This window comes from Pleurodeles waltl, chromosome 6, assembly GCF_031143425.1.
Source record: "Pleurodeles waltl isolate 20211129_DDA chromosome 6, aPleWal1.hap1.20221129, whole genome shotgun sequence".
NCBI lineage: Eukaryota > Metazoa > Chordata > Amphibia > Caudata > Salamandridae > Pleurodeles > Pleurodeles waltl.
The window spans coordinates 52,294,201-52,307,251 of record NC_090445.1 but is presented as its reverse complement, the minus strand read 5'-3'; the positions used below and the strand labels follow the sequence as shown (position 1 = coordinate 52,307,251).

General features: G+C 42.0%; 1 protein-coding gene across 1 annotated transcript in view; it reads left to right on the top strand.

The window, feature by feature from the left end:
• The window catches only part of LOC138299178 (complement C4-B-like), a 541,079-nt gene that overhangs the window by 315,660 nt on the left and 212,368 nt on the right, over positions 1 to 13,051 (top strand). Inside the window, exons 19-22 of the mRNA XM_069237273.1 lie at positions 6,453 to 6,523; positions 8,819 to 8,958; positions 9,760 to 9,969; positions 10,944 to 10,995. Coding sequence (XP_069093374.1) covers positions 6,453 to 6,523; positions 8,819 to 8,958; positions 9,760 to 9,969; positions 10,944 to 10,995 — 473 coding nt within the window. The remainder of the gene's footprint in view (positions 1 to 6,452; positions 6,524 to 8,818; positions 8,959 to 9,759; positions 9,970 to 10,943; positions 10,996 to 13,051) is intronic.

Genomic DNA, 13,051 nt, shown 5'->3' with positions numbered 1-13,051 from the left:
AGTTTGGGGATGTCCCTGTCAAAAAGCCAGGTCCAACAGCCATTAATTCCCAAATTGCTAACGCCTCGAACTGAGCTGGTCTTGGAGGCGGCTTTTGCTCATTTAGCGCTTTCCGCAAATTTTCTAGAACCCCTATATTAAAGGTTCCATTTTCTGGAAACTCCAAACACCCATCTTTCTCTGTTAATTTGCACCATTGCTTTAGCCAAAGACATGGCGCGACTCCCTTCTCCTCCATTACGGCATAAGCCGGAGTATCCTCTGGCGGTGTAGGCTCCCCCACACTCGCTGTAATGTACACATCTCCCCTCAGAGCACTCTTTAATGCTTTGAAAAACTTAATTTTTTCGTCTTTATTTTGTTTAGACTCTAATCAGGAAGTGACTTTAATTCCCAGAACACTCTTCGCCTACCTTCTCAACCAATAGCCTCTCATGGACGGCTGCCAATCCGTGCGCGACCCTTCTTACTAGCTGACCTATCCCAGCGCTGCTCCAATGACGTCACACTCACACACACTGTGACTGACAAAGTCTTGCGGCTTGTCTTCCTCACTCTAGATCCATACAAAACTAATGCAATATATTGCGAGCACTTCAACAATAAAAACCCAATTTTGCCGGTTTACTACAGGAAGGGTAACACAATCGCTTTAGAACTTTACAAAGATTTCACTTGAAGCCTCGGCCGCTACTCTCTCCTTCTCAGATCCCGCACTCGCAAGCAAAATTTGACCCGCAAATTCTACTCTCGACTTGTCAATGGTTCGTCCTAGTGCACTTTAGAACTTACCAAATCTCCATCGAAGGTTTCACTCACATACTTTGACTCAAGTTCGACTCGTCAACCACGCCCGATTGACCTATTAAACCGCACAAATTACAACATAAACCAAGTGTCTCCTTCACTTATCAATATACTCCGAAGTCCTGGACCACGCCGGGTCCGTACATCACCAACAACCATGTGGACAATTTTGAGCACAAAGCGCCACACTCACATGAAGTTCGCCGACTTCCCTACTCTCATACTGCGGAGTACGCCCACTCCTACTAAAACATTACCAGGTCTAAATTATCACAAACCTTCACAATTCACCTGCGATATGTATAAGCTGTTGCAAGCACAATCCTACGTCACTCATACTATTACTAGAATGCCGAGAACATAGGGGCACATCATACCTCCAATTTGCATTATTTAAAAAACTATTCTAAAACAATTGTCCCTCGTCCTAGGGCCCCAAAGGGCCTGAACCGTCCTCTGCTACCAGAACTGATAACGCGTCCCGCCCTAAATAGTTTACTTAGAATGGGACTCGTTTTAGGCCAATGAATCTTTTGACCCTGATTGAAGACACCTTAGGACGAGACAATTAATCAACGTAGAAATCACTAGGTCAATAATTTTCCCAATATCCAACATGTCAAAGTAAAACCACTTTAGATAAATGCATTAATAAAGTCTAATCACACCATGACCCTTCAGCCATGAATAACCACACCAAATTTAGTAAGATTAACGATATTTTATTCCCTATTGATTACACTCTACTAGCAAGTTTATTAGTCCCAATACCAGGAAACACATCAGCAATGTCACAATATGGCAACTCGAATAAGATTTCAGCAAAGCAAAGATCATTAACATTAGAACAAAGCACAACGTCAACATAGGTTAATCTTAGCAGAGTATCATTAGCGCATTATTCAACAAAGCATAAATTCAGTCATTTGTCTATTTGCGTCCGTTTTAGTGAACTCCGTAACTAACCTCGAATTAGCATTATCATGTTGGGCTTCATGCAAAACAATTTAGCAACACAAATTTAGAAAACATCTAACTATGGCCTCTATCAAAAGAGCAGTTGGAACCTAGAAAGGAAAGGCAAACAGACAATTACAATTTCATCATTATATAGTTACCCTCCTTAATGGGTCAGCATACAGAGTCAGTCTTCGTCCTCAAGACATCACTTGATTCACCATCAGCCAGGAAGCACAGCAAAGTATCAACAAGACAGGTAAAAGGGACACTTCCCTCATAAGGAGGAAAAGTATAGAATGGGCAAGGCAAGGGTAAGGATGGTTTGAAGAGTCAGACAGCAAAGTCTTTAGGCAGAGTGACAAAGTGACTAGGTAACAGCAAGAATGGCACGTAATGGCAATGGCAAAAAGGTGGCTCGCAATGGCTGATTTCTCCTCGTGCCACGGGGTTATATCATCCTTGTTGTACAGTCTCCTAATTTCCAATTGGGTAACTTTTGGTGCATCATTATCTCCATCCAATAATCAGGTAGTCACCTCATTAGGATTGTCACTTTAGAACAGTTCTCACGTAGTTTATTGGCTCCTGTAATTGACGTCTCCAACGGGTAGCATGTCAGGTACAGATTTTTATTCTCTCAGGCTCAGTCAGTAGTTCCATTGTCTATACCAGTTCAGGCAACCTTGTACCTGTTGCAAGTTTACACTTGTCTCCTTGAGCAAGTCGGGTCTCATGAGAAAGAATTTACTATGATTACACACATCTTCTAGCTTCTGGAAAAGTACAGCTGCATGTCCTTCAGCAAGTCAGCACATAGCACGTTAGAAAAACACATTTAATATGAGACGGCACCTAGGCCCCGACTCATGCTAACTAAGGCCTAGTAATTAATTTTAGCAACCTCTTAACATATAACTCTTAACACTAATACAAAATCATACATTAGTACATCAATAATTCATTATTATTCAGTTTCATTAATCATCATATACATTGGTGGCTACTCCCCGTGGGCACATTTCGAACACACGTTTAGTAAAACACAGCAATACATTTTCCATGCGGCATCATTATACATTAATCTGCAAACATTTCATTGTTAATTTTGATTATAATAACTACACTCCAAAACCGTCCTGCCCCTTTAACACCACAAGCCGCGACTGAACACAATCTAAAAATCAAACTCTAAAGTGTATTATGGGAAGTCGTGATTTGTGAAGGTGATTACTGTAGCGAATACTAAAGTGCAAGATAGTGCAAAAGGCTGGGTTCACACTCGATCACTGTTCATCTTACAGAAATTAAGAATCACCTGTTGTCATCAATTGAAATAATACAATCTAAAAACAAGCTCTAATGCATTAGGAAACAAGTTAATAAATAAATGCGAGATCACAATTTGCAAAGGTGACCGTTGTAGCCGGGCCCTAAAATACAAGATAGAGTAGAAGGCCAGGTTCACGCTCGATCACTGTTTGCCTTACAGTAAAAAGGCCCACATTAGAGGTGTCTCATTTTGAAAACGTGGTGGCAAAGGGCGAACTCTAAAAAAGGTGTATGAGGCCTAAAATTATATTACATTGGCGCTCGCTATTTGCGATAAGAGCAACTTTCTAACTTACAGTAGGACTTTTGTTGCCGTGCATACAATCTAAGTACAGGACAGCGGAATCTGATTTAAAGCACCCTTAAGGTAGGACAAGGACTTTGTGCACCACATCAATGAAACGTTCCCTATTGTCATCAATTAAAGAAATACATTCTAAACTGATCTCCAAAGTACGTTGTGGAACATAAGATTAAAGATTACACATGAGTTAACTATTTGCAGTGGTAGTCGCCGTAGCCGAACACTAAAATGCAGCAGTAAATTTTGCGTTCACTCACAGATCGCCTTACCGGTCAAAGAACCCCTCTGGTGGTTGCACCTTTTAAAAACATGATGACAAAGGAATGGCTCTAAAAATGCCGAATGGGGCCAAAGATTATGCTTTGTGGGATCTCACAGTTTGCAATGGAAGCAGCTTTCTGACTGACTTGCAATAGGAGTTTTGTGGCTCTGCAGACAAGCTGAATGTTATGTCCTTTCAAGAACGTTGACACTGCAGGACGGCAAGATCTAATCTGAAGAACCCTGACATCAGGACATACCAATTTCTGTCTCAGAGGAGTAACAGTCGGGCAGATGCACAAGAAGTGTGATACATATTCTTCTAACAAGCAGTATAAGAGGCAATAGGGGGTCTGACCAGGTTTGCTTCCAGTCTGGAACTTGGTCCTTTGATGGAAAAGTACCCATACAGAATAGAAGAAGAAAGTGTTGAATGAGCTCTGAAATGTGGTTTACAAGGTATTGTTGTGTGGTCCAAGAGGTATAAGACTGGAGAACTGTGCATCCATACCTCTTTTAGGCCAGCTCAGCTTTATCTTATGTCAGGAGTGCCTTATTGGTTTAAATTCTGTGAAGTCGATATTTAAATCCAATTCTTTGGCCAAATTTAAGTTGGTCTGCAGGAAATAGTATCTCATCCAAATAAGGGTTGACCCCTATCATGGCATAGAGTGACTAATGCAGTTAAACACTAGGCACACCTTCTGGCAATCATTTAACACACAAATCTTATATTGTGGTGGATAAGAACTCATTTACCCCTAAAAAGGAGTCCCCACTCCCTGAGTACTTTCCTTCAAATAACTACAGGTGAACTGTTGAACTTAAGAAAAACTTCTAAACGAAAAACAGTGGTTGTTTTTTTTGTGAATGAACCTAAACACAGGAATCAAAAGCAGCCCCTCTCATGAACCATCTGTTTTAAATATCTTCAGTTGCCCTGCAGATCACATGTGAATCCAGAGACGTCTTTAACTCTTCAGGAAGTCAGCGAGCTTCCCGTGATGTTGTTTGTAGTTCGATGTGTTAATGCACAAAATGCTGAAACGAAAGCCATGGTCAAGCAGGAAACCATCAGAAATGCTGAACGGTTCCACCTCTGCCCGGGCTGTGACACCACGGCACGTGGATGTCAGCAACTTGCTTAGGCAACTAGGAAAATCAGAACAGACTTGGTGCCCAAATAGATTTCCAAGTACTCACTTGCCTCTATGCCACCAATCTTTAACTCCTTCGAATTGTCATTTGACAAAAACAATTTTTCTTCTTCAGGTAACTTCCTTCCCATCCTGCTGAAGACTGAAGTTCTCAAAATTGTGTGACTCTATACTGATGACCACAACATACCCATGTTTGTGATGTTTTATGAATAGTCTGTTGATTGCTCAAACACTTTTTTTCACAGTCATCTGCAGGAAAGGGTGCATTACTTTAGAGAGTGTCTTAAATCCACAACAATCGTTTGACTCCCAAATGCAACTTCCCCCACACTGCATTCACTTTGTGCCATACACGTCTGCCCCTCTTGCTCCTGCCTGAGATTTATGACCACAATGAGATCCCGATGCTTAAATTTAAGTTCTCTTGGAGAATCTGAGAGCATTCTTTGGTGTTAGCAGTAAAGCCTAGGACTGATTTGCTTGCTTCTTCAACAAATACTCTGATCACTTGAAGATTCTCTCCTTCAGGCTCTCAAGCACTGACCACCCTTATGGTGTGTCTTACAACTACAGATTCCCACCTCTTCAACATGTACCTTATCTCTTTTACAGCAATCATCCACAACTCTTTCCTTCACTTTAAGATATATGTTGATGATGTTCAGGAGATCCTAAACTTATGGATGGGTTCTGTGGATTCTATTCACTGTTGCTCCTGGATCATTCATGCTTAGTTAATGCTTAGCTGATCAGCAAGCAAGGTTGAAATACTCATATTTTGACCCTAAATTGACTGTCACTCTGTTCTGTCTAAGAAGGAAACATTTGTTATCCTCATCAACAAAGTCATGCTCTGCAGCAAATCAGTCAGATTGCCATGTCCTACAATTGTCATCTTTGCTGTGCTCCAAATGTCTTCTTTTATGTTCAGGCAAACACCGAGAACCTCTTCTTTATGTATCCAGTATTAACAACGACATGACAAATCCCTATTTGTCAAGATGTTTCCAGTATCAGACTCCTTAATAACAAATATCTACTGGGCAAACAAACTGCAACCTTTAGACTTCATCTACTCTAAAGTAAAATTCTCTGCTTGACCCGTAAGGCAGTCTGTTTTGAGGACTGGTTCAGCCAGTCTGTGTTGAGGACTGGTTCAGCCTCAGCAAATTGGTGTCCAATACTGACCCTCTCAGGCTAGTGTAATCTCATCATCTCAACCACAACGAAATTCAATGCCATAGTGTATCCTACTTTTAGAGAGATGGTGGAGACTGCTAGATCCACAATACCTCTGTCCCACTGGCTCCCCCACATAATGATGAATACACTTTTCTTTCAGATCCCCCTCCCTTTTCCTACCTGCCTTGACTCCAGTGTGCTCTGAAGCACTCACATTTAGAATGAATGCAGCTCAGTGCCAAAGCTCAGTGCATACATACGTGCAGCCATCTTACACGAACCTTCCATTAGCTTCAGATCATAAATAAAACAATCCTAAAAATAAGAACCTACTGCATCTAAAATATGATATGTCTCTGCACTGACATTAGCAGCAAATAATCGAAACCAGGCTCCATTAGTTAGATTTGCTGATTGTTCTGTTGACATTTGCTTTATGTGTCTTCTAGAGAACCTACATTTGTTCCTGACTCCATCACGACTTGGGAGATCCAGGCCATCAGCGTGTCCAGAGGAAGAGGTGAGTGATGGGTGGTTGGACTATAATTCCACATTTGTGCTATTGGGGCAAACTTTGCCATCGATCTAGCAGCTGTGTGGGCATATTTTGATAAATTAATGGAGTTAATGGCGACATGGCCTGACCTCTCAGTGAGTACTGTGATACCAGGGTAATCTCTTTTAGGAGGACACAATCCATGATTTTAGGCATGGGGAGATAGTCTTCTGGGTCCATTGGAACAGTGTCCATTTCTTTTCTTCAATTTCTGCTGAACTATTAATGCATGTCCTGAAGATATACATAACCCCTCCTGCGCAACTTTGTTGGAGTGTGGATGGTTCGCTAGTAACCTCAATCTCTCCCTGCTGCATCCCAAGGGCTCAAAGTTTTGCATTTGCTTCGGGCATTATGTCATTTAATTGACATAAGGCTCCTGGATTCAGACACCCCTTAGGCTGAATGGTAGATAATTAGCCAGTTCAAGACCTCATAAATTCCCACCTTCAGCCCAAGGCAGTCATCATTAGGCTAGAACTCTTCTTTAACTGCCTGTCTTGAACCCATAGATCCCGGACTATAGCCTGTAGGTCTCACCCCTGTACCATGACTTATTTCTGAACTCAGGAAAAGATCCACTAATTCCTGCCTCAAGCCCTGTGCTATTCCACACCACCTAGCTGGCAGCTAGAATTGAAAACCATGCAGCTCTCAGAAACTTTCCCCTTAATCTATGTCTCCTTCACAAGTAGAAAGTCAGTTCTAGGCTAACCCACACCACCTCCCTCTTAGCAAAGATGAGAACACATGGCCTTATAAGTTATCCTTAAAAACCATTGGCTCACTAGCTACATCCTTACACTACTATCTCATTAGCTTCTCTGTCAAGGTCTTGTTAGCTGTCACCACCAGCCAATACCTCTTTCTTTAAAACCCTGAGGATCTTTCACCAACAGTTCACTCCGCTTCCTTCAAAGCCCTTAGGAGCTCTCGCGAAAAGCCTAAACTTCTTTGCTCACATCAGCCCTAAACACAATGGACTTGTGTGTAGTTGACAGATTTCACCACTAGTCCCGACCGCCTCCCTCCTAGAAGGTCTAAAACCAATGGAATTGTTTTACTTTTTTCTCTAGCTTTGTTCTCAGACTGCTAACCCAGAACTTTATCCTAATAAACCCTTAGGAGATTCTGCCACCAGCTCTTAATAACCAGAGTAGCTTTCTCCACCAGCCCACAGTTCTTCCTTTTAATCCCTAAAAGGTTCTTTCCACTAGGCCACAGCTTTTCTGTCCAGTCATAAGGAGATGTTGCCAGTAGCCCATACCTTCTCCCTCACAGCTGTGACTAAAGCTAGATTCCTGCTTTCAGGCCTGAGAACCCACCATCAGATTACAGCTCCTACAATATCATGAGGAGCTCCATCCAGTACCTCAGACCTGCTTCCTCTTTGTAGGCCTAAACCCAACTAACTGAAGTTTATAGCTCTTAGCTCTCTACTTGCTCACACCTTCCTCCCTCAAAACCCAGATAAGCCCTTGCCACACTAGCCCACACTTTTCCTTCAAAGCCCTGAGTAGCTTTCCCCCAGCCTGCATCTCTTCTTTCAAAGCCATGAAGAGCTGTTGTCCTTCACCCATATGTCCTCCCTCAGAGCTAGGATTATATCTAGTTAACTCCACCCTTCAGGCCTCGACCAGACTATACCACCAAAGTCTCTAGGAGCTCTAGCCCACATCTCTTCCTTTAAAGCTAATAGGAGCTCTTGCCATTAGCCCACACCTCCTCCCTCATAGCTAGTATTATAACTATGGGACTCCTGCTATTGCCCTAACCTTTCACCACCATCCTACACCTCTTCCCTTAAAGTCCTAAGGATCTCTAGCCATTAGCCCACCCCTTCTCTCTCACGTTAGGACTTAAACCAGTGGGCTTGTGTCTGTAGTCCTGTGTGCATCTCTTCTATGAAAACCCTGAGGAGCTCCTGTCATTAGCCTGATTTTCTTCTCTCACAGCAAGGATTAGAACTAGTGGACTTTTGCATTCATGCCTGAGCTCCCACCACCAACCCATATCTCTTCCTCAAAGCCACAAGACTCTGTTGCCACTTCTATTGTCTCCGGTCACACTGAGGATTAGAACCAGGGGACTCCTGCCTATAAACCTGAGTTCCAACCACCAGTCCATACTGCCTACCTACTGGGTCAAGAAGTCACAGATTCCTTTCTCTATGCCTAAGTTTATCCTTGGCTCAACTTTGTTTACTCACAAGCAGATTCAAAATGTGCCTTCTTGATTATCTTCTTCCTGCTCTCCTAGGATTCTGTGTCGCAGAACCCGTTAAAGTGAAGGTTTTCCAGCCGTTTCATATTTACCTGCCACTCCCTTATTCTGTCAAGCGATTTGAACAGCTGGAAATTCGCCCAACCCTCTACAACTATGTCTCAGAGGATCTGGAGGTAAGTGGACATGACGGTGATGAAATTCACCAGAAATTATCTGGTATGCCACTTTAGAATAAACTACAGAATATCATGCTACCAGAATATTGTGGACAAAATATCAACAAGATAATTACACGTTTGCTTTATTTACTGCTCTGTGGACCTAGTCCATTGCTGACCTGGTCTGAAGTCTAAGCCAGTCAGAAGTGGGGGTGAGATTCATGTCAACAGCAAGGTGGTGTCATAGTTGTTATTTTACATATTGCTATGAAGGCATAGATCACTCTGGAAGCTGATAGTGACCAATTTCTCTGAGATGTCTGCAAGTCCTCAGGTAAATATACATTAACTGCAAACTGATGGGCCTCATGATTTGTTGAACCCAAACCTCCATCCATTCATAATAGATGGAGTAATCAGTCGGAAACATAGAGTTTACTTATCAAGCAGGGTACCTGAAAGGTCAAAGTGGTGGGACAGTCATGAAATTGACTTTTTCCAAGACCTGCAGGCCTTTAAGACACCCATGCCAGTAAACAAACCTAATAAACAGGTTATCTCTGTTTAGCATTACATCTCAATCTCTGCCTAGAGGACGCACTAGCTGTCTTTGTTGGCTCAACGCATGTGAACCTCGAACTCCTCATGCCACATGCCCTGCTCCATCACTCTGTGCTAATGGTTGCCTTAGCCAATGTCACCTCTATAGGATAGTCTCACTTCTCCTGATTAGTGACATTACTAGTATTTGGTAGCAACAATGTCATAAATTTCCTGTTTTCATGCTTCGGTCCCTGTTGGCCACCTTTTAACTAGATGCGGGTGTCTTTGGAGAAGACAGAAGGGCTCTGCAGCCCAGCCACGTCAAGTCAGGAGAAAACATACAAGGTGCTGGTGCCCCGCAACTCTGCAGTTACGGTGCCCTTTTCCATCGTCCCCCTGACAAAGATGAACATCCCTATCACTGTGATGGCTCAAGGGCCATTTGGCGATGGAGACAAAATCACAAAGATCCTGAAGATTGTGGTGAGCAACTCTAAGCAGTCTATTTCTTTATTCCGCTGTGACTTTTTTCTCTTGTTGTGTCTTTGAATTGACTCGCAATCCCCAGTAGATACTCTTACAGTACTTGCTCTTCACAAAGAGTAATGAGGTGAGTGGGTGTAGTGTCTGACATTTAGATGTGGTCTAATGTTTAAGTCCTGATGCAATATGGTGGCTAGTTCAAGATGTGGATTAGTTGGTAAAATGAGATGGGCCTTGGCCTCAAGCTGAGATGAAATCTACTGGCTAACTTGTTATTTAGAGGCAATGTTTGTATGCGTTACAGTGGCTATGTTTTGATTTGGCCTTGTAGCATATTGTGAAATGATCTAGTAGGTAATTACCTAATTTGAGATGTGGTCTGGTTGCTAAGTTACAATCAGTTCTAGTGCCTGTGTAAAGTTGCAATAGGATCTAGTGCTCAGATTGAGAAGTGGCGTAGAGGCGAAATTGAGATGTGAGGTGGTGAATGCATTGTGAAATAGTCTAGAAGCCAAGATCACACATAGCCTATTGGCTTTGTTGATATGTAGATAAGTAAGTTATGATGTAATTTAGTGCTAGGCTTCGTTACATATAAACCAGTAGGGTTTATCAACTTAAGTGGACATGATGTCTGGTGACTTAACACTGTGGCTCAGTAGTATGTGAGCAAGCAATTATCACGAAAAAGCATGAAATCAAAGGCAACATATCCAGAAATGTTTGTATGTAATTGTGTCTCTGTTGCCTACTTTACCAACATTTAGTGTGCCTAAAAGCAGACCATGCCCAATATTACATTCTGTGTAATATTGAAATTTGCATGCCTGTAACTATATCTCCCTATATTAGTTTTCTCGATTCCTCTATATTTACCAGATCTTTTTCTGGATAGTCTGCTCAGCTTCTCTACACCTTTCTCTGTCTTACTCCATCCCTCCAGTCTCACTAGTGTTTCTTTCCTTTATGGCCAGAGAGAGGGCGTAACCAAACTTGAAGAAAAAACATACAATATCGACACCAACGGTAAGTGTGATGTCTCATATCCAAAGTTTGGTGGTTCTGTGTTGCTCTAAAACAAATTTCCATTGTTTTTGGTTCAGATACCCTTACAGTGCCTCTGTAAATTGTCCAGCATTATGAGAATTTCTGTTGGGAGCCCTATGGCCCCTCAGTGGATGGGAATATTAAGGACTGGAAAGGTGCATTAACGCTTACAAGAGGTGTGAAGATATCTCTAGATCCAACAGTTTTCCATTAGATGGTGGGAGAACACTGGTCCACTGGAGGTGATCAGATTTGCTTATTTCTTCCATTCCTAAATCCTTCTCCACACTTTACATCTTATTTCTTAGAAACCTTTACCAAATGCATTCTAGTACTTTGTGGATTTTTGAAAGATATTTACGTGGTTGGTTGGAAAACCAGTTCCACACTGTTTGAGAACCTGCTGGTCACAGGTTTCAATCCAACACAATCTTTCAGCCTTTTAAGGTGGATAAAATAAGTTGAGTGACAATAATATTGCAAGAAATAATGCAGTGTGTCGTGTACCCTACACAGTTGGGAAATATTGTACTTGGTTGAAAACGTCTAAAGCAGTGCTTCCCAAACTTTTTAGAACGTCAACCCAATTTTTTAGAATGACAAACTTTTGCGACTGCCTAGCTTTAAAAGACATGAGGTGGCATGATTTTTTAATGTAATAGTGGACATGCTTTCAAAATGCTGTGAATTACCATAATAACATACTCTTTAAACTTTTTTGCATTCTTCTCATACAGCAATTCTTTGTAAATGTCACAACTTTGTCCATGTCCTTTGGTATCTTTTTACTGGACTGGGCCAAGATATTGCTGTGCCCATAAAAGTGGCATATGATGAACTGCAATGGAGCTAGAAACCTCTCCAGAGTGGGGTGCTGGCCTGTGACATCTGTTCACTAAAACACAGGGATTCTGAAGGATGTTGGTGTCAAAGCCAGTGATTTTAGCATTTTAGTGATTTTCCAAGGTGGTTACCTAGATCCAAAGTCAGCAGCTCTAGCCGTTAGGCCACATCCATAATTCTCAATTTATGTGTGAAAGCCATACACAAGTGGGATGGTTGCTTATGATCACATATAGCGAGTACAATCTGTTGAAATGGCTTTGTGAAGTAAGAAGAACGAGTTACTTACCTTTGGTAACGACTTTTCTGGTGTATACATTAGCTACCTGTGGATTCCTCACCTAATGAATTCTCCCATGGCGCCAGCATTCGACGGAAATCTTCTTCCTAGCTTCTGCACGTCGACGAGGACATCACATTAGCCCACGCGACGCCGTCTGACGTCATACTGGCAATAAGAGGTCCTCGCCGATGTGCCGACGTCAGTACCAACATTTTTTTACGTGCATGAGAACAATAACCCAATGCAATGAAAGATCAAGGAAACATCCCATAACATTGTAAATCACACAACATTGCAATGGAATGGCTGTAGATTTAATATAACTACTTTTTTTTTTTTTTTATCAAAACAAATATATACTAATTATGTATATACACAAAGATATATATATATATATATATATATATATATATATATATACAAGTATTCATATATACAAAATCTATTGCAGTCTTAAAGACCAAGAGGAGCACACTCAAGGATTACTTGGTAAGACCAAAAAGGCAACGGGGAGGCGGGTGGGACCGTGAGGAATCCACAGGTAGCTAATGTATCCACCAGAAAAGTCGTTACCGAAGGTAAGTAACTCGTTCTTCTGATGGATACAACTACCTGTGGATTCCTCACCTAATGAATAGAGTCACAAAGCAGTACCGCGCCCGGTGGTGGTAGCCTGGATGGTCAAACCAAGAAATCCTGCAGCACTGACCGTGCAAAATGGCCGTCCCTTCTGACCTCAGAGTCCAAACAGTAATGTTTCGCAAAAGTGTGAAGGGACGACCAAGTTGCGGCCTTACAGATGTCGACCACAGGAACACCTCTGGCCAAGGCTGAAGTGGCCGACTTAGCTCTGGTGGAATGAGCTCTAATACCATCAGGAGGATCCTTCTTTGCCAAATAATAACAGAT